The sequence below is a fragment of the Bos indicus x Bos taurus genome, chromosome 2, assembly GCF_003369695.1.
Source record: "Bos indicus x Bos taurus breed Angus x Brahman F1 hybrid chromosome 2, Bos_hybrid_MaternalHap_v2.0, whole genome shotgun sequence".
NCBI lineage: Eukaryota > Metazoa > Chordata > Mammalia > Artiodactyla > Bovidae > Bos > Bos indicus x Bos taurus.
The window spans coordinates 61,566,006-61,589,161 of NC_040077.1; the positions used below are offsets into that span (position 1 = coordinate 61,566,006).

The 23,156-nt window shown below is 36.4% G+C and overlaps 1 protein-coding gene across 21 annotated transcripts in view; it reads right to left on the reverse strand.

Annotated features, from left to right (window-relative positions):
• Positions 1-23,156, reverse strand: part of R3HDM1 (R3H domain containing 1) — a 163,114-nt gene that overhangs the window by 17,571 nt on the left and 122,387 nt on the right. For all 21 annotated transcript variants that reach the window (XM_027561880.1, XM_027561906.1, XM_027561810.1 and 18 more), the window contains 2 exons: positions 12,933-13,087; positions 6,239-6,390 (listed from right to left, as the gene is read on the reverse strand). In XM_027561880.1, the coding sequence (XP_027417681.1) occupies positions 6,239-6,390; positions 12,933-13,087 (307 nt within the window). The remainder of the gene's footprint in view (positions 1-6,238; positions 6,391-12,932; positions 13,088-23,156) is intronic.

Genomic DNA, 23,156 nt, shown 5'->3' on the forward strand with positions numbered 1-23,156 from the left:
AGACATGTGCTGTGTTCCCTGAAGATGCAGTCTGAGTATCACAACATTTAATTCATTAATAATAAAAAGAATGAAGCAGTTAACAAAGAACAAGCACTCTGAATCTCAATGGTCCCAACAACTGATTCACCACCTGTGACAACCTGAGTAAAAGAAAGAAAGTGAAGTCACTCAGTCATGTCCAACTCTTTGCAACCCCATGGACTATAGCCTACCAAGTTCCTCCGTCCATGGGATTTTCCAGGCAAGAATACTGGAGTGGTTTGCCATTTCCTTCTCTAGATCATCCCAACCCTGGGATTGAACCTGGGTCTCCTGCGTTGTAGGCAGACGCTTTACCGTCTGAGCCACCAGAGAAGTTCAATAACCTGAGTAAATTCCAACCAAATTTAAACCAAACTTAATCAGTCTAGCAGGAAAAAAAAGAGGGAGAGATAAATGAAAGTTTAAAACATTTAAAACAGAATTACTCTGTATTTCTTTTGGATGATTTTTGTTGGATTTTCCTATAAGTAACAACACTTTTTTACAACTTGTTTGGAGCAGTTTTAATTTTGGGGGGTGGGATAATAATTGTGGCAAAACTCTGAGGCAGAAATACAGAATAAAAAAGGACAGGAGTTCTGTGTTTTGTTAAATGTCATCAGACTGAATTATGGACAAAATGGGCTTCATATGCCCAGAATCCAGCAATGTTTGTCTCTTTGCTTAGTATCTTAGTCTAGCTAAGTGTTTTGTCCTTTTGGGCTTAAGGGTGTGTTAATTCTCATTTTTTAAGATAGCTGGTGAGAGTGAATATTTTCTTATGTGATAATTTATCACTAGTTTTTGCCAAGTGGGTAAACTACTTATTTCCATGAATTGTTTATTTGTAGAGTTGCAATATAATCATCCTAGAACATACAGAGGTGATAAAAATGCTTGTAAGCTTTTATCAGACATCTGTCACATTTACCCATATCTTAACGCTTTCTTTTTAAAAATCTGTCTTGATGTAACTGTGCTGAATCTTTATATTAAAGCAACCTTTAAAACACTGATCTACTCTTTGATAATGCCTATTTTGAATCTTATATCAGTGAGAAAAGCAAAGCAATTAAGTATTTTCACGAGCTCTTCACCACACCCATCTATGTAATGATACCTGTACCCAGGCACTCTGCTTTTTTCCATTTACCACGTATGAGCCCTCTACATCTTACATATGGCGTCCTGACTTCCATTTGCGTTGTTTACTCTCACCCTTCCTGGGGACCTTACTGCTCTTCCCTCTCTGCTATAGCAACATAACTCTTTCTGCTGTCTTTCAATTTCAGCATATAAAGACCTCTTTTTTCAATTAAGAACAGACTACTCTCTTAACCTTATTTTCCCCTCCCATATACTGCTGAAATTCAATGCTTCTGCTTAGGGATGCAATTCTCAAAAGTTGTCTCTATCTACTGCCTCCGATTCCTGTCCTCCCATTCTCTTGGCTTTTAGCTCTTAAAGTCTTCCCCCCGTAATTAAGTATACCCAGAAATATGAAGAATCTTACAGAACTGTATGATATAAAACTATGTAACCTCCATTTGGATTAAGAATACCAAGTCTCCACACCTCCCTCACCATTAATTCTAACTGTTGCGTAATAGTGCTCCATATGGTTTGTTTAACATTTTAAACAAATTGTTTCTGAAGGTTTTTTTTTTAAATTATTGAGGTTTGAGGATTCTTGATATACTCTCTAAGAACTTTTTCAAATATATGATTTCCCAGTCAGTATAGTGCTTGGCTTTTCATTTTTATTCTCTTGTGGAGCCAGCTTCCATCTGGTATAATTTTCTTCCTGTCTCAAAGACTTCCTTTAGAATTTCTTGCAGTGCAGGTGAGCTGGTGATTAATTCTTTCAGTTTTGCACGTCTGAAATAGTACTGTTTCTAACAAGAAGTCTACCGAATTCTTATCTTTGTTCTTCTATATGTAATGTTATTTTTTCTCTGGCTACTTTTATAATTTTCCCTTTAAGTTTTAAGAAATTTCCTCTGTATTTCTTTTGCTTGAAGTTTGTTGAAATTTCTGGATCTGTAGGTTTATAATCTTCATAAGTTTTGAAACATTTCAGCATTATTCAAATATATTTTTTTATCCTCCCTTTTCCTCTCTTGAGGATGCCAATTGCACATGCATTAGGCCAAAAAGTACTGATGCTCTGTTCATTTTTTTCCCAGTCCGTTTTCTCTGTCTGAATTTTATACTGGCGTTGTTTCAGTCAGGTTCAATTGACTGATTCTTTCACCCCATTATTAGCCTTTGTTTCTTACTTCTTTGCATACTTGACAATTTTGGACTGGATCCCAGCCATTATGAATCTAACCTTGTTGAGTGCTGGACATCCTTGAATTTTTAATAATATTTTTGATCTTTGTTCTGAGCCACAGTTAAATGGAGACAATTTAATCTTTTTGGGTCCTGCTTGTTTAAGGCAGGACCAGAGCAGCTTTTCATCTAAGGCTAACTGTCCTCCACTACTGACACAGTATTCTTTTAAGTCCTCTACTCACTGCCTCTTGTATTACAAGGTTTTGACATGTGGGCTGGTAGGAATATAAACTATTCCTGCCCTTGTATGAGGTTCAGGGATTGTTCTGCTTGTTTCTTTTGAGGGGTTTTTTCCCTGGTAATGGGTAGGTTTTGTACATACACGTACCAGTCAGCAATCAACTCAGACTCAAAAGGGCCCCACTTAGATGGCCAGAGCAACCTCTTTGAAACTCTCTTCTCTTCAGTATCCTGCCCTGTAAACTCTAAGCCACAGTGGCTTCCTTGGACTTTGAATTCCATCTTGTTAACGTAAGGGTCTTGCAGGCAGGAAGTTGGGGTAATGGTTAAGACTGTTTTCCCTCTCTCAAGTTTTACTGTCCCTAACTGCCTAATGAAAACTGTTGTTTCATATGTTTCTTTAGTTTTCAAGGGAGATTTTAAATTTGGTCCCTACTACTCTATCATGGCTGAAAATGGAAATCAAGAGGATGTCGGTTTTTAGCATCCTTTCATCAACATGCCTGATACTGCCCTAACATTAATTAGTAAAACACAGACATCAGCACACTCTCAAGGCAAGGCACAGAAATTATTCACAAAATAAAATATATAAAATACGCCAGAGGGGGTAATTCTAACACAAAACTTTCCTAAACTTGGCCTATCTCAGGGGATTGTTTGTTATCTAGGTTACCTATGGCCTCGAGAAATATCAAATAAAATGGCAAGACAGTCAAATTCTTGGGCTGTGAAGAAAGGATGGATTTTAAGAAACAATTTGAAAAAGCTTAAAATTTACTTCAGGAAGAAAGTTGTAAAAATCTAACAAATAATTCAAAAGTCCAGGACCAGGGGGCTCTCTAATGGCTTGCAATGTAAGAACGGTCCCTCACCTAAAGTAATTCCATTCTTCTCATTAGTAGGACTGTATGAAAAAAATTTGTGCTCAATTACCTCATTCTGAATTCTGTCAATAAAATTTTTTTGGAAATTTATGTTCTCTTTTGTTACATAAATACTTAAATAGTACCCATAATTTGATACTTTAGCCTATGAAGTCTGAAATATTTCCTGTCTGGTCTGTTACAAAATAGTGTGCTGACCCTAGATCTAGTAAGTACTTGTAAGTAAACAAATCCAAATTACAATGACACTAATTTCCAACTCTGATTCTCTACAGTTCCAAGTGGGACATTTTCCACCAAGGTATCTCAAATTTTCCTTTAATTCTCATTTATATTATCACCAAATATTCATTTCTTCTTTCAAAGTTCCTCCCTTCCTACTGGTACCACTGCATTTGAGCAATCTGTCACGTAACGTGCTTAAATTATAACACTTCTCCTTGTGGTCTCCACCCAATTCAAATCCTTCTTAATGACTGCTACTGAGCTTATTTTTTTTCAAAAAGATAAGCTTTACCATATCAATTTCATATTTCAGAAATCACAAACCCATGATAATATCAGGAGTCTAAAATACAGATAAATTCAGGTACTCTGTGGAAAAGATGTTCAAGGCTAACAAATTCAAAGAAAAAGGCCAGATGACAAACAAAATATTCATAAAAATAATTCCACACATGCAGAAAAATTCAGTAACAAATGAATTTTGAAACACAAATGAAAATATCCCTAATCTACTTCAAAACAGAAACACCAAACCTCCCTCCTCAAACCATAAAGTTTTTCATCTATCTACTTAAAAGTAGAAAAAGTGTTAGAAAGATAAATGACAAACTCTAAACAGTGATCACTTTGGTCAATGAACAGTAACTGCTTTGCATGAAGGGCAGTTTCATGAGTGTGCGGTTTTTTGGCTGTTCTGAGCAGGGATCTTAGTTCCCCCAACAGGGATTAAACCCGGGTCACATCAGTGGAAGCGCCAAGTCCTAACCACTGGAACACCAGGGAATTCCCTTACTCCATGTGTTTTTACGTGGTTTAATTTTTAAATCAAAGATTATGAATAATGTAATTAAAAATATAGAAAATATAATGGTTAGAATGTGTGATTCCTAACAGAGTTAACATATTATGTGTACACTGAAAAATGACCTGAATGAAGACATCAAAATTTAACAGCTATCATCTCTTGAATGGTGTTTGTGGCTGATTTGCTTTTTCATCTTTTTTTACAGCTTGAAATTTTTTGTATTTTCAAGTTTTCTATAATGACTATGTATTATATGTATAATCAGAAAGACCCAAACAAGTTAAATACAGAAAATGCTCTTTTAATGGACAAAATCCAAGATGTATGAGAAATGTTTTTCTCAATAGAAACTCAGTGAGAGACTGAAAAATGAAAAGATTTTTGCATGAGATATTACCTTTCCTCCCCATTCTTTAAAGGTATCTATTTAAAAATTATTAATCTAAAATATTTATTATATCACTAATTTTTGGGGAGTTCACAAGAAATGAAATAGCTATAAGCACTCTCTTTCCCTTTAACATTATTTTTGTCAGTATAAGTTACTAATTAATTTTTCTGATAAACGCATGCTTACAAAAACAGCTGCTATATCCAATGGAGAGAAAATAAATACTCTGAAAAGGAAATGTTTTAGCACCAAAAGTAACTTTCTTATTACATTTTATTTCTCCAGGCTGTGTTAACAACTTCTCTTTTAATAACAGAAGTAAAATTTCACTAAAAGATGTGGTTCAGATTGAGACTTTGTTACTGACAATTATTTCAAAGGATGATTGTGGCAAACAAAAACCCAAAAATGCAAAACGAGGCATTTAGGAGAAAAAAAATGAATCTAAGACAATACCAGAAATAGGACAAAGGGGACACTAGAGGAATACTAGTTTACAAAGATGAGGAAACACAGACTATGCAGATGATGAAAAGAACAAAACTTAAAAGTAGATTTTCTTTTCTCATGTTTCATAAAGATTCTGTGAAGCATGTTTTTAACAAAGTTCTGAAAAATAAAGGTTACAGTCTCTTCAAGTTACCCTCTCTGTATGCTAGCTTTTGAGACTGCAGATCAAAGACAAAAGTATATTCTCCTTTTGAGTTTCAAGATAAAAATGGGAAAATAAATGGTAAAATAGGAAGAAAAAAAACCCAACACTCAAATAGAAGCAGTTTGAAGATATTATCCAATTAGCTTGCCACTTTTGCAGATTACAGGAATGAAATTATTAACTTTTTTGAGATTATTTTTTGAGATTATTTACATCATTGACTGAAAGAAGTACCACGATTAGTTGTAAAACTAGTTTCTGTGACTGGTACATGGTTTGCTGAAAGGGACAACACGCATGATCTGAATCAGGCTATGTTAAATCATCATAGTACATGTACCAACACAATCAAATACAAAATTGCCTCAGTGATAACTGATTGGTTGAGTTGAAAGTAAAGATAATTCAAATTCTACTTTTCTGCATAAGGAGCTTCCAGAAGAAAATGGACTGCTAAGCAACTCAAGCTAAGGAAGACATTTTTCAGAACATAGGCTCATTAGTGTTCTTATAGAAACCTCATAATCTGGTTATATTTTAGTAAAAACATGAGTGTTTGGCTCAGGACTACAGCTTAGAGTTTACTAATGAGCAATAAGAGACACTGTGACTTTCTTGCAAATGTGTAAAACATTACTAGGTTATGGCAACTTGTGTAAGGATGACACGCAAATGCATGAAGTATTCCATATTAAAAATGAGGAGCTATAAGATTAGGCTTTTTATTCACTCACCTTAAATTATTTTGTTGGCCAGGTGGAATGACGCTATAGTAAACTGGCATTCCTGCTGCAGGCATAGATCCTTGATTAGACTGATTAGGGAACATAACAGGCTGTTGATAAGTGTGATGGGCAATTCCTTGAGAACCTTGAGGCAGTGAAACCTAAAATTTGAAAGACATTTTAAAGGGAAAAAGGTTTTTAAAACCTTGCAAAAGTCAAGGTCTCCAGCCTCCCTAAGCTTTTCAAATATGAGCAGTTAGGAATAAGCTAAAACTGCCATAGGCTGTCTTGATAATTTAGTTACGGCATTACCGCTTTATTTTTATGTTTTTAAAGCCAGTTATTGTTTTTGGCTAGCATTTATCAAAAGCACAGGAGGCTAGGAGTTGTGTTCCAAAGTAGAAGTTATTTAAAAAAAGAAACTGTTTCCATATGGATAACCATTTGACATGGAAAGAATAATAATATTTACCTCAGGTAGAGCTAAGTAAAACTCAGGTAAGAGTACTGGTGAGATACACTGGATCAGGAAGTATGAGCTTCGGAGCTTAAGATACCTAGATGTAATAATGATCCATCAACTTTACTGTACATGTGACACTGGGCAAATAACTTAACTCTTCTGAGGCCCCAGAGTTCATTATCTGCAAAAATGGTATGTCTCTTTCACCTCAGGAGGGCTATTATAATTTCTATTTCCAGGATCTAGTACAGAAGGTATTTGAGGAACAGCAGATCTTTCAATTCTGTTTTCTACAGTATCTACATAGAAACCATATGAACATAATGGATTCATTTCTCCAGTTTCCATAGTTATCTAAAAATAAAACCCACAAAGGCATAAGGGTTTTGTAATTTACAAGTGTGCCACATTACAGTGATTTTGGTCAGTAAAAGCTTCTGTTGATGCTGATATCAACAACAGTAGGGTCGATGACAGTAACAGTAGTTAATGGTGATGACAGTTAAGGTTGACATTATTGAGTACTTACTACCATGTTCAAGTTCTGTTCCAAGAACTTTGTGTATATTATTACATCAAGTCTTCCTAACAACCCTAAGAAGGTATTTTTATCATCCCTGTTTTATAGAAGGAGTTAAAACCTTGCTCAGTGTTGTACAGCTATCAAGAAGAGAAGTCAGTGTTTGAACCCATGCCCACTGGCTCCAGAGCCGCAGTTCTTCAATCATTTCATCATTCTCTGTATCTGGGCTCTGTGATTTCTAAGTTAATGATTAACTTTTAGGTTTTTCCTATTAGTTCAGTTCAGTTCAGTCGCTTAGTCGTGTCCGACTCTTTGCAACCCCATGAACTGCAGCACGCCAGGCCTCCCTGTCCATCACCAACTCCTGGAGTTCACTCAAACTCACGTCCATTGAGTCAGTGATGCCATCCAGCCATCTCATCCTCTGTCATCCCCTTCTCCTCCTGCCCCCAATCCCTCCCAGCATCAGAGTCTTTTCCAATGAGTCAACTCTTCGCATGAGGTGGCCAAAGTACTGGAGTTTCAGCTTTAGCATCATTCCTTCCAAAGAACACTCAGGACTGATCTCCTTTAGAATGGACTGGTTGGATGTCCTTGCAGTCCAAGGGACTCTCAAGAGTCTTCTCCAACACCACAATTCAAAAGCATCAATTCTTCGGTGCTCAGCTTTCTTCACAGTCCAACTCTCACATTCATACATGACCACTGAAAAACCATAGCCTTGACTAGACCTTTGTTGGCAAAGTAATGTCTCTGCTTTTCAATATGCTATCTAGGTTGGTCATAACTTTCCTTCCAAGGAGTAAGTGTATTTTAATTTCATGGCTGCAGTCACTGTCTGCAGTGATTTTGGAGCCCCCCAAAATAAAGTCAGAAACTGTTTGCACTGTTTCCCCATCTATTTCCCATGAAGTGATGGGACCAGATGCCATGATCTTCATTTTCTGAATGTTGAGCTTTAAGCCAACTTTTTCACTCTCCTCTTTCACTTTCATCAAGGGGCTTTTTGGTTCCTCTTCACTTTCTGCCATAAGGGTGGTGTCTCTGCATATCTGAGGTTTTGATATTTCTCCTGGCAATCTTGATTCCAGCTGTGCTTCTCCCAGCCCAGTGTTTCTCATGATGTACTCTGCATATAAATTAAATAAGCAGGGTGACAGTATACAGCCTTGATGTACTCCTTTTCCTATTTGGAACCAGTCTGTTGTTCCATGTCCAGTTCTAACTGTTGCTTCTTGACCTGCATATAGGTTTCTCAAGAGGCAGGTCAGGTGGTCTGGTATTCCCATCTCTTGAAGAATTTTCCACAGTTTATTGTGATCCATAGAGTCAAAGGCTTTGGCATAGTCAATAAAGCAGAAATAGATGTTTTCCTGGAACTCTCTTGCTTTTTCCATGATCCAGCGGATGTTGGCAATTTGATCTCTGGTTCTTCTGCCTTTTCTAAAACCAGCTTGAACATCTGGAAGTTAACGGTTCACGTATTTCTGAAGCCTGTCTTGCAGAATTTTGAGCGTTACTTTAGTAGCGTGTGAGGTGAGTGCAATTGTGTGGTAGTTTGAGCATTCTTTAGCATTGCCTTTCTTTGGGACTGGAATGAAAACTGACCTTTTCCAGTCCTGTGGCCACTGCTGAGTTTTCCAAATTGGCTGGCATATTGAGTGTAGCACTTTCACAGCATCATCTTTCAGGATTTGAAATAGCTCAACTGGAATTCCATCACCTCTACTAGCTTTGTTTGTAGCGATGCTTTCTAAGGCCAACTTGACTTCACATTCCAGGATGTCTGGCTCTAGGTCAGTGATCACACCATCGTGATTATCTTGGTCATGAAGATCTTTTTTGTACAGTTCTTCTGTGTATTCTTGCCACCTCTTCTTAATATCTTCTGCTTCTGTTAGGTCCATACCATTTCTGTCTTTTATCGAGCCCATCTTTGCATGAAATGTTCCCTTGGTATCTCTAATTTTCTTAAAGAGATCTCTAGTCTTTCCCATTCTGTTGTTTTCCTCTATTTCTTTGCATTGATCGCTGAGGAAGGCTTTCTTATCTCTTTTTGCTATTCTTTGGAACTCTGCATTCAGATGCTTATATTTTTCCTTTGCTCCTTTGCTTTTTTCCTTCTCTTCTTTTCACAGCTATTTGTAAGGCCTCCCCAGACAGCCATTTTGCTTTTTTGCATTTCTTTTCCATAGGGATGGTCTTGATCCCTGTCTCCTGTACAATGTCCATAGTTCATCAGGCACTCTATCAGATCTAGTCCCTTAAATCTATTTCTCACCTCCACTGTATAATCATAAGGGATTTGATTTAGGTCATACCTGAATGGTCTAGTGGTTTTCCCTACTTTCTTCAGTAAGTCTGAATTTGGCAATAAGGAGCTCATGATCTGAGCCACAGTCAGCTCCTGGTCTTGTTTTTGCGGACTGTATAGAGCTTCTCCATCTTTGGCTGCAAAGAATATAATCAATCTGTTTTCAGTGTTGACCATCTGGTACTGTCCATGTGTAGAGTCTTCTCTTGTGTTGTTGGAAGAGGGTATTTGCTATGACCAGTGTGTTCACTTGGCAAAACTCTATTAGCCTTTGCCCTGCTTCATTCTGTATTCCAAGGCCAAATTTGCCTGTTACCCCAGATGTTACTTGACTTTCTACTTTTGCATTCCAGTCCCCTATAATGAAAAGGACACCTTTTTGGGGTGTTAGTTCTAAAAGGTCTTGTAGCTCTTCATAGAACTGTTCAACTTTCGCTTCTTCAGCGTTACTGGTTGGGGCACAGACTTGGATTACTGTGATACTGAATAGTTTGCCTTGGAAACGAACAGAGATCATTCTGTCGGTTTTGAGATTGCATCCAAGTACTGCATTTTGGACTCTTTTGTTGACCATGATGGCTACTCCATTTCTTCTGAGGGATTCCTGCCCACAGTAGTAGATATAATGGTCATCTGAGTTAAATTCACCCATTCCAGTCCATTTTAGTTTGCTGATTCCTAGAATGTCAGCATTCACTCTTGCCATCTCCTCTTTGACCACTTCCAATTTGCCTTGATTCATGGACCTGACATTACAGGTTCCTATACAATATTGCTCTTTACAGCATTGGACCTTGCTTCTATCACCAGTCACATCCATAACTGGGTATTGTTTTTGCTTTGGCTCCATCCCTTCATTCTTTCTGGTTCTATAGGTTTTCCCTATAGTCCCTTCAAAATACACAGTAAGCTCTGAATTACTTTCAATTTGGCTCAAAGGGAAAGATATGTTGATGGTTTGATTTACTCAATTTTGTATAACAAAATATATTTCAGTCTTTTTGTCTACTGAAGCAGTGCAACATTCTATTGTTATTTTTGATTGTTTTTAAGTTAGTGTATATGCTAGGTAGATCTAAGAAAAATGACACAGCTCAATCTAGATGATTTAAGCTACAGATTAAATTTTTAACTAGTGGTAAAGAAAACACATGAAGTACCAAAGGAGAGGAAATGGTACTTGAGAAGGTATAGATGTAGAAACACTCTACTAAATAGATAACTTCTCAGGCTTATTTTTTATTTAAAAAATTTATTTTAATTTTTTCAGCTGAGTCATGAGGCTTGCAGGATCAGGGGTTAAACCCAGGCTCTTGGCAGTGAAAGTAAGGAGTCCTAGTCACTGGACTGCCATGGAATTCCCTTTGGCTTATTATTTAGATAAGTTTATCACCACCTAGCTTCTCTAACCAAATGTGGTAGGAAAAATGAAGCAGGCTATCATTCATCACTTGTCAGAGCAATATTTCTCACAATCATTCACCCAATGTAAGGATTATGTGAAATACCATGAGAAAATGTACCTTGTAAAAAAGTATGCTATAGAAGTTATAACAACCGTCTCAGCTTTGAAACACTTTCAGTATCTAGCTCCATTTTTAAAAACTATAATAACAAGGAGATAATTTATTTTAAACTTATATTTCAAGGCTGGTCTTATTTACATAGTGCCTGGGTATCTGACAGATGCTAGATAGACTAGATTAGGTAGGTAACACGAACAGGGTCTTGAGAAGGGAGAGTTCTTGGCTTGGTAGTGATCCTGTCTAATGATTAGCTACAGAGGAAGTGGAGAATGGGCAGTCTCATGGGCCTCTAACTTAAGCAGGGATGGTGGTGGTTTAGTTGCAAGTTGTGTCTGACTCGTGCGACCCCATGGACTGTAGCCCACCAGGCTCCTCTGTCTGTGGGATCTTCCAGGCAAGAATACTGGAGTGGATTGCCATTTCCTTCTCCAGGAGATCTTCCAGACCCAGGGATCAAACCCAGGTCTCCTGTACTGCAGGCAGATTCTTTACAAACTGAGCTTAGAGGGAAGCCCCTTAAGCAGGGAGAACCAGAGTAAAAAGAGGATGTGAGAAAAGATGCAAAATCGGTTCCCATAATGTTTTGCTTTCTATTATCAAAGGGCTTCAAAACTAGACATATTCTTAGTGCTCAAAAAGTCCTCGACGATTTCACATTTTAATTACGACTTTCATTTTCTGGAATTTCACAGAATATGCTACCTCCTTTGCTCATATCCTGCCCTATTCTCAGAATGTCTTAATTAATTTATGTCCATAATTTTCTAATTTTAAGAGCTAATTAAAGGTTTATATCTTTTTCTTCTGTATTAAGTCCCCAACTATTCATGGCTGTGTTTCATAATTCCTTCAGTTACTGGTCTGTAGATTATAACCAGTTTGTTGACTTGTCCTTAGATGAAATACATGTACATTTACCTTCCCAACTTGATTATTTTTACATTGTGGGACTGAATCAAAATAGCCTCTGGATTTCTTAACATTAGACTCAACTACGGGAAACTGTGAGGCTAAGAAAACAAACTCACTTGCAGATTATTCCAGAAAGGTGAAGTGAAGTAGCTCAGTCATGTCCGACTCTTTGCGACCCCATGGACTGTAGTCTACCAGGCTCCTCAGTCCATGGGATTTTCCAGGCAAGAATACTGGAGTGGGTTGCCATTTCCTTCTCCAGGGGATCTTCCCGACCCAGGGATCGAACCCAGGTCTCCCTCATTGTAGGCAGACGCTTTACCATCTGAGCCACCAGGGAAGCCATTCCAGAAAGGTAAAGGAAGATAAAATAAATGTCTGAAAATGTGACACAGTATGGGCTAAAGAAATCTGACATATTAATGAAACACTAGGTATTTCTACTTGAGAATTATGAATTAAAATGCATGACATTTTCAATACAAGACATACTATTTCTTTTCTTCATTGAGTTGGGGGCGGGGGGGGTGGATATCAATTCCAGATTGGGAAATCGCACATTCTTTATTCAATAAACACTAATTTATAATCTACTCTATTTCATACACCTACTTATACCTTTACTTTTCCCTCCTGTTCCACTCTCTCCTCAAGAGACTTTGTAAGGAGCTGAAGAATAGAATAAGATATTTGCTCATATATGTAGGTAGTTGGAAACACAAACAGTGCCAGAAAAATTTACTTCACAATATTAATATGGTTCAGATATTTTTCAAAAAATTAATGAAGTGAATGAATGCAATAAAATGAGGATAGAACAAAATTGCAACAACTAATAAAACTCTTTTAAGACTATAAAGTTACATATTACAGAAGCCTTTCCCCAGATTAAACGGAGAAGTAGCCCACATTTTATTTATTGAAAATCACCTCTAGCCAGTGCAGGTAAGAGAGGGACCACGTACCTGATATGATGGCACTGAAGGATAGGGGATGACCACGCCCTGAATCTGATTTCCAATGCCGTTGGGCTGGCCACCAACGAGACTCTGGCTCTGGGGTTGCTGAACTCCAACTATCCCTTGGTAGTTTTGCTGCTGGTTGGGCATAACTTGATAACCTGTAATGGCACAGTGAGTTAAATCCTGCTTTGAATTTGTTTCACTAGCAGTATGTTTTTGTATTTTAAGCAAGTTCTAAAATCACAGAATTTGTTTAAACAGCAAATCTCAAAAGCCCTCTATTATGACAGCCAACATTTAAAAGGTTTGCTATGTAGGTAACCCAAGTCAGCCAGCACTTCCCTACTCCAAAACATTCAAATTAAATTTGTCTTCAAAGATTTCCTTTGTACTTGAGGAAATTTATAGGGCCAAAGACTTGGTTTATATACACAATTACTATTTGGCATATGTTATAATTTGATATTAAAAATAATTTTCTGTGGACCAGGTCTGTCTACATAATTTGTGGGGCCCAGTGCAAAAGCAAAATGCAGGGCCTCTGGTTAAAAAATGCAGAGTTTTGAGGTGGTATTGGCAGAACTAATTCTTTTGGAGACTGGAAATAATGGAAGGTGGGATGACTTTTATAGAAGAGCTGTATGTTTATAGAAGAGCTGTATGTTTGAAAATTCAGACTAAGATATGAATCCTTATATTAGGAATGTCTTCAGGGCACAAGGGAAAATGGAGTTATCTAGCAACTTTTAAGATTATCTTCTTATTATTAAGGTTACTTAACAAAGAAACTGATCATTAGAGAGGTTAAGCAATCTGCCTGAAGTTCATAAATCAAACACCAAAGGGACAGTTCTTAAACTTGAGACACTGCTGGTAACTTTACTAAGTTAAGAGTATAAATATACTTTTATTAAGTGAATTTATTAGTTATTTAAATGACTCCACAATAAGGTTTGAGTAATGAGTATGAATTTTATGTGTCTCTTGACCCTAAAAGGATTTCCTTAAGTAATTAGCTCAAGACATATGTAAATTACTAGAAACTACCACAAATTCTTCTTTCTTTATAAAAAAAGAAACCAGATTAAAATAAACAACCAACCTTCCAGCCAGGGAATCTAAAAAGGTTTTACAAAGATAAACCAAATGATGGCATTGCCTATACAAACTTCTACAACTAAAGGTAAGCTAAATGATTTCTCTAATACCATAGATCTATTTTGCTACCTTATAAATACCAGTTTTTATTTCTATCCTCATTAATTCCTAAAACAACAGGAATGGCAAAGATCCCATCTCAGGTGTTGATTTTGACAATAATATCAGCGTACTTGCCTGAAGTCTCAATGATTCTTCTCAATGACTAAAATAATTGAATAAATTTAGCATCACCCTTTTCTAAAGACATGAATATAAAACATATTTGGTAACTAAGCAACATATTAACAACAAAGTAAAAATACAGATACAATCAATCCTTTAATAATGAAGGGTTTTATAAAATGATGCTATTTCTATGGCAACAGTGCTTTAATGCCATGTTTCAAATGACTTCTCACCAGTCAACCTTTCCCAAAAAATGTGTATTATGGTCTTTATGGGTAATAAAGTGACTATAAACATGCTATTTCCTAAATATCCCTCCCTGTGAAATTCCTATTAATACTCAAATTTGCAGACAAATAAACTTCTTTCTTGCTCCTTAGTCTAATACTTGACATTCAACTCTACTTTCAGTTTATGAAATGACAAGCATTTCAAATTTATACTCTAAAGTCCAAATACCATCAAAACATACACAGACACATTTCCACTCCTAGGAAAATAAAGGGCAGGAATGGAAAAGGGATGTGAAGACCCCTTCTTGTGTTGGAAATGTCACCTCTGAACACCCACACAGCCTCTACTGCAGTGTCATAATTTAGGCATAGCTCTTTATACACGGGGAAAGTAACTTCTTACAATGAACTTGTCAGAATCACAGTTCACTAAATTAAAAAGAAAAATCTGAACACTTAGCAGAATTCACTGTAACATAATTTGACTTAAATTGTCACGTGCCCTAAGAAACTCAAATGTTTTTCACAACATTTTTGTATTTTATTCAAAATATATTCAGAGTTATAGGTTGCCTCGAAAGAAAACTTTGGGAAAAAAAGCCAATTTATGTGCAAATGAGGTTCTGATTTCCTTTATCTAAATACGTCAGTATTTGGAGATTCACCATTTGCTTCCTGCCTGCAATTCCCTCTTATGAAAAAAAATCTGATACAGAAAGCTTCAATCAGTAGCTCCAGATACCATGACACAGTGGTCTAATGTAGGGCCGCTTGGAATTTGCACTAATAAATTTCCAGTGGTATTTTTATTCTTTAATGCAAGCTTATCTCCACTAATGTTCACGCCTACTAATGGATATATTTATCTGCACACAAACATCACATTTTGAAAATGTGACATCATAAAATTCAAAACATCTGATTCCAGCACCTCATTTGTTACACAGGGTAGTATAAAGTTCTGTGAGCTCAAGATGTGCCTGGAGGGTGATAAAAGTTAAGTAAAACACAGTCCCTATATTTGAAATCAGGCATTCTTAGCCCTGACACCATATCAGAATAGCAGAATACGTAGGGTATTATGAAATTAAGAGGGAGAAATTAATCCTGGCTGATATCCACAGAGGTACTAACATTTGAGCCTGGACTTAAAGAAAAGGTCTGAAAAAAGTAAAAAAGTGAGTAACATGTTTGAGGAACAGAGACTAGTAAGGAGTGGTTTAATTTAAACATTGCATATGGAGTGAAAAGTGGAAGATGAAGGTAGAATATTGGTAGAGAATCAAAGACTTTACAAGTAGTAGAGCAGTGAGAACCATTAAGAAGTTCCAGATTTTAAAGACTGTGAAAGTAGAAAAATAACTAATATTACTACTTCATTCAAAACTAGAAAAAATAAACTGGGAACATGTTCTGGGAACAGTGGAACTATTAAAAATAAGAATGCCAAACACTTTAAAAGAAAATATTTTCCCAAGAAGCTCTATTAATCTTCCCGTAATTTTTATTGCCTTAATCCATATTTCTTAAAACTCGACAGGTAATATAAAATTGTTCCTGTTAACTGTTTTCTCATGGCTTGTATATACCTTAAAAACAACAAAACTGAAATGGTGTGCTTTCTAAGGGCAGGGTTATCCACCCTGTTAAAGGAAAAAAAAACACCCCAAATATCAATACCAGCTATTAAGCAAATAAGCCAAGGAAGTGGACACTCATTTATATTTACCAAATAAATAGTGAGGAAAAATATATTCTTAACAGAACAGAATCAAAATAATATATGTTTCTATATTCCAATACTTTGGCCACCTGATGCAAAGAACTGACTCATTTGAAAAGACCCTGATGCTGGGAAAGACTGAGGGCAGGAGGAGAAGGGGACGACAGAGGATGAGATGGTTGGATGGCATCACCAACTCAATGGACATGAGTTTGAGTAAACTCTGGGAGTTGGTGATGGACAGGGAGGCCTGGTGTGCTGCAGTCCATGAGGTGGCAAAGAGTCGGACACAACTGAGCGACTGAACTGAACTGATGTTTCTACACAAAAACCAGGAGCTCCCTATGTGGTGACAGGCTCACTGTTCACGTTTAGTGAATGGCTTTTGACAGCAAACGTCGTACTTAAGTTTTACGGTAACATGTCTATAGTAAGGTTAAACATATTTGCATTCTCATTAAAATAAAACTTGATCCCATAAACAGAAATTAACCTCAGTCCAGAATTCATGAATTACTCATTAAGTCTTCCCTTAAAAAATGCATGGCCACCTCAGTGTGTACTTGATAAGGAAAAACAGAACTGTTTTAGCTCATATCTAATATGTAAAGCTTGAAATGAAGGTTTAATTTAAACAATGCTGGGGGGAATGAAGGGACATTAAAAATACCCTTGAAAAAGGTTTATTTGACTAAAAAATAGGTTTTTATCAAAGAAAACTTGGAAAATACAACAAAGAGAAAAAGCCAGGGTGGAAAAACCATTTTTGTAAAACAATAACTTGCAGATAATATTATTCACATGTTGTATTTATGGCTAGCCTTGTATTTTCTACACAGACAGCAACATACATTCCCACTTTCATTATTTATAGAAATGGGCCATACGACACATTGTTTCAAAAACTTTCCCCAAGCAATGTTTCCACAGCTAAACAACAGGGATTTTACAAAGCTATGGGAAGGAAGCATTTAAGGATATTTTCTTAGAACATATTTAGACCTACCTCAAGTTAATGATCAAAGGATGAGAAAAAGACTCTGAACTTTCCATTGCCTTTTAGGAAGAAGCCACGTGTCAAGAAGCGAACAAGACAAAAAGACTAAGTATTTCAGAACAATAAATCAGCTTTTGGTTTCCATTGTGGAATCCAGCCCAAACACAAACGAAACCCAAACCCCCATGTGTTTTCATTTAGAATACTAAATAATTATCATTTATTTGATAGCCAAAGGTACTACTAGTAGCTAATATTTACATGACATTTATTAGGTTCTAGGTACTACTCTAAGCACTTTCATGTGTGAAGTTTTTCCATGCTCCCAATCTTCAATCTTATGAAATCTTCAGTTCAGTTCATTGCTCAGTCGTGTCTGACTCTGCGACCCCATGGACTGCAGCATGCCACACTTCCTTGTCCATCACCACCTGCCAGAGCTTACTCAAACTCATGTCCGTAGAACTGGTGATGCCATCCAGCCATCTCATCCTCTGTCATCCCCTTCTCTTCTTGCCTTCAATCTTACTATCCCCATTTTTCAGATGAAAAAACAAAAGCATACAGAAGCTCACACTTTGCGTAAGGTTAACAGCTGTTAAGTGTTGTAGCTGGATTTGCACATAGTAGCCTGATGCTAAACTTTACTTTTCTCAGGGACAGATGTTGACACAGACAGAGTATTACAGTAATACTGCTCCAGTAAGCAGAACATGAAATGCCTGACCTTCCACTGTCTGAGCATTTTGGCTAATGAAGATTTTTACCACAGTTTCACATACCTGAGTCTCAACAGCAATTTAATTACAGGAAAACAAAGAATTATTGTAAATGGTCAATATTTGTGAGTATTAAGTGTTATCCAAAACAGGAATCACGATGAAAGGCTATTAAGCAGTTAGTCCAGATTGTAGGTAAAAGAACTTACGGCTGAAACAAGGCCAAATCAAATGTCACAGAGTTTATTCAATCAGTCCATAATGTCCTCTCTCCTTCACTTGTTTTGCCCACTACTCCCAAGATGTATGGGTTGTGCCCTCTAACTGCAAGGTTACACTTCTTTGCCTCAGTATAATATGATTTCACATGGACAGAAAGCAACTGGGAAGGGGAAAAAGAGGCTCAAATGGTGTCATATTTCAGCTTCTATGTCCCCTGGTCTGTGCCTCTCAGTATTTTGTGTCAATCTCCAATGTTCCTCTGGATTTTAGCCTTGCTATTTTGCTTCAAAGGCTGCCTTTGCTCAAGATGTATACTCTACTGCCACATTCCAGATGAATACACAGATTTCTCTAGCAGAATTTTCATGAATTTGGCTCCCCTCTCCACAATGTTGAGTTCCTGAGCCAAGAAGTGAGCCTTTACTCAGTGGGGCAATGCCAACTTTAACCTGGACACCATGTATATAAGGGGGCATGTCCTGTAACAGGGGTGAAGCCTTGAAGTTCCTGTGAAGGAATGGCTCTTTTCTATATACTGAATAAGTTTTACATTACTTTTATATTAGAGGAGGGGAAATCTACCAGGTGTGAACCATAATGAACAGAAAGCTATCAGGACCTTAGAAATCTTTCTAGCTTAAAAAGAAGAAGAAAAAAAAAAAGCCTTATTTAACATTCGGTACGTTGCATGGCTGGTATCCCAGGAAGGAAATTCTACAACATTAAGTAAGGTGCCTGAACAACTTTTTCCAGAAGTCATGATAAGGTGTTTGACCATTCATTCCAATACTTAAACAGTCCAGTAACTAGTTAAAAAGTATATAATTTTAGAGTATACTCTCTAAAGAACATGATATTAAATGCTGCAAAAAGATTATTGGACTTTTTCAAATGACATAAGACCATGGGATATATGTTGGTTAAAGTTACTATAATCACAAGTAAAATTAGAAATATTCAGTCAGAAAGCACTAAAAAAAGAAAGAAAGAAACACCCATCATTCTACTATTAAAGGTAAGAACCTTACTATTGTTTATGTAAGACAAAACCACAATAGTGTGTTAGTAACATAAAGAACCATGTAATAACAGACATGCCTCACTTTATTCACACCTGCTTAATAAAATTTACATCTTAAAGAAGTGCTGTTTTAAACCTGTGTTTAAACATTCAGGTTTCACAGCATCACTGTTACAGAGTGGCATTTATTAGAGAAGTGGCACTGTGGTTCAAGTTCATTATCTAATTCAGGCCGAAGGAGGGGAGGGACATAGCTCTGATATGTTCAAAAGTATAGTTTGAAGACTGTCAAATATGAGAAAAAAAAATCCAACGATCTGGAAAAGAGGGAGAAGGGTGAAGATTAGGAAGGGTAAAGTAGACTCTCGAGAATGAAAAGTATTGCTATGTTTTAAAAATACTACAAGAGTATTTCCAGTATTCTGAGGCTCAATACATCCCCAATTTGGCCACTACCTAAATTATTCTTTTGTCAATAAAGTGTTTCAGTACATCTAATTTAAAAAAATCCTTCCTGTGACAAATCTGGATTTAAACTGGGTATATGAGGAAAATAGACTATCTCTTGTAGAAATTTCTGAATATTGTAGGAAAGCATCTATTTTGTAAAGCAAGCAATGCCACTATATGTGATATCAAACAACAGAATAAACACCCAGATTTCAGTGTAAGTGTTATTTAACACTGACATTCTCCTTTGTTAAAAGATTGCAGTTGTGCAATATTATCCCATTTCTTCCAGCACTTTCAGAGGAAACCACAATTAATTCTGCAAGCTGAGAGAACTAGGACAATACAAACTGATGGCTCAGGCTCTTCCCCGGAGGGCTCCAAAGAATATTCTATTTTTAACTCTCTTTCACTTCAGCAGGGAAAAGAGCAAGAAGGAAACACAGTGCTCAGCAGAAAAGTATTGCACAGGCTTTAACAGGCTAGTTTTATTTTATATAGGTGACCTGAACTATCATTTGTGCTAAAGGAAAGCAATCTTAATAATACGGATTAGACATAATCAGAAAGATAAGAAAAGAAACTGAAGAAGTGCTTAGTCAGAATAGTCATAAATGTAAGGTTATTTCATTTAACGGTATTATTATATTTTTTCAAGGCTGAATTTGCACAGCAGAAGCACTGCTGTCAGGGTAGATTTTTTTCTTTCTTGGGTGAGCCGTTTTGCCAACTCTAAATTTAACTGTAACCAGGTATCTACAAGATAATTTATGAAAACCATTTCCAAATCATCAAAATCTCAAGTTTGTAATCTAATCTGTATTATGTCTGTAGCATTATTTTAGTGAGCAGGCAAAATTCAACTAAGGATAAGTCTGTTAGGTGAATGTGGAATACACATCCACCTAACACCAGTACACGGTCGCTGTTCTTTATCTTCTATCACCCTCTGCTCTCCTACTCCTGTGCCTTAAATTAACAAAATTACAAACATAAAATATTAATCTAATAAAAACAGGTTCATACAGGTTATAGGTCAAAGCTATTTAAATGACCGTCCTATGGAAGAGGGTATACAACTCAAGGAAATCTATGGGTACTTACCAGATACGTTTGGCTCCAGTGGCGGCAGGTTAATGAAGAAGGGAAAAGGGAAATACGTGGATTTGTAGGTAATATACAATGTTTGAGTCTGTGCTGGTCACGCAATACTAAGAAATGCTTACAGAATCAATGATAAAACAAGGGTAGCCAGGACTACCACCTAGTAATATAAACACAAAATTCCTATAACTCAAATCAATAGTTGTCAGTAAATGACTTTGTAGCTAGAGTCCCTATTTGACATAACTTATCTGTTATAAGTATCACCCCTCCTCTGCTTATCCAATAGGATCCTTCCTTCCTTGCCTGTCTTTCATATCCTGGTTACTTTTAAATTTGTGCCCTGCAAAGCTGCCATTATTCTTGGGCATCTTACAGCCTGTTTAACCCAAAATGTTTCTCTTGTGGTTGTGGTCAATAGGACCCTACTGTAGTCTGCTGATTGGAAAGCTAAGATTACAGGTATAATGCATTGATAATCTTTGAATTTACCAGAGGTTGCAAAACTAAAATGATATTTAGCTTTATGGAGTCATTTTTGCTTCCCACATGCATACAATATCACAGTTTGGAAAAAAAATTAAATTATATCCCTTCAAATACCTTCAAATGCTTTTATGTGTCTTAAGTCCATTTAATGGCATGCATAATAATATTCCTAAAAAGCTATTTAGTAATAGGGGAAAAGATGTATTTGACTTTCATTAATGAATCTGGCATGCTTAGGACATTAAACTTTTAAGAAAAGCTCCAATCAAAAGCAATCTGCCATTCAATTCTTCCTTGGAAAATAAATTAAAGCAACAGCTTTCATGAATTTTTAAAAGGTAAATTATATTAAGCCAAGGTTGTCATTTAAATTCAAATCCCTATTTCTGAGTATGAAGCATGATTAAAAGGCATTACAATTAATGGAAAATATAAGCAAATGTTAACATTTTAATATAGCATTAAAAGAAAGAAGGGAAAAAAGAAAAGAAAGCAGTGGAAACCTGAGTAAAAAGAAGCCAGGAAGCAGCTGAAAAAGAGACCGGTTCACTGTGAGAAATGTAAACCTCTCAGACAGTGCTACGGCCCCGAATCCAACAGCTCAGGAACAAGGCCAATTATTGCAAAATATTAAACATATATGGTGAAGCTGCGAACTTTTCAAAAGAGTCCTAAGAATGAAAGCAGCTAAACAAAGAACAGCCAGGCCTCATAAACCTAAAATCTTTGCTGTAATTACTACCTGCAGGAAGTTTCTTTATCATATACTTCATAGTATTCAAGCTGTACATTTTATGGTAAAGGGTTAAGATAACAAATTCTTACTACTGCAGCTGGCAAGTAACCAGATCTTTTAAAATCTTTGCTTGTATGGCTCCTGTTATGGCAGTAGGCACTAAGCTATTGCAAACCAATCTTCCAATATTCTGCCCTTCTAAACTAGAAATGATTTATCTAAGACAGACACACAGAATCATGGAATTGTAGGGTACACAGAGGCTTCAACAGACATATTAGCAAAACTCCCTTACTTTGCAAGTGAGTAAACTGAAACCTAGAGGCTTTAAATAATATACCTAATACCAGTTAAATACAAGTAAGGGCTGTTAGGATTTGACTATTTTGTTTTCTTTTATGTTATACAATACATTGTCCAAAAGGCCTTATGTAGACAGAATTTCTTCTGTTTCTGTTGACAGGGGTTGACTCAACCTTTCAACCTTGTTTTAATGACCATAGTAGTTTCACATTCATAACGGAAGATTGGTACGTTCATTCCCCAGCAGTTATGTTAGTACTGATTTCAATTCAGTTCCCATAATAGATGGGTTTAGGAGATCAGTAACTATAGCAGTCCTCTGGCATGTGGATGAAAGATCAATCCTTGAGATATTTCCCCAACTTCCTTTCTGCACTCAAAAGGGAAAATAATAGAATATCCTGTTTATATTGCTCATACCCTACTGATCTGAGAATATCTGATTCAACTGGGTTTGTTAATTTAGAGCAAAATTTTCTTCAGATTCATTTACAAACATTTAAAAATTATTTATTTGTGCCTCAGTGGAAATAAATTGTTCCAAGTCTATCTAAGGGATATAACAAATTATTTCTAATTTTAATCAGATGGGGATGGTGGAATATAGAAAAATATAAGGAAAAAAAAAAAAGAAAACCAGAAAGTATAATGTTTACATACAAAAATGGAAATTACTGAGAAATAAATTGCTTTAAATCTGTAAAAAGAAAATCAGAACCAAAAAGCTACTGTGTCCATTTCCCAGTGGATTTTGCTTTTCTGTCAGGAGACATACAAACATAAATGCACATTTTTTTGTTTTTTAAATGTGTTTACTCGAATACATTGGGGCTTAGCTGCGGCGCATGGGCTCTTGGTTGTGGTGCACAGACTCTAGTTGCAGTGCTTGGGCTTAGCTGCTCTG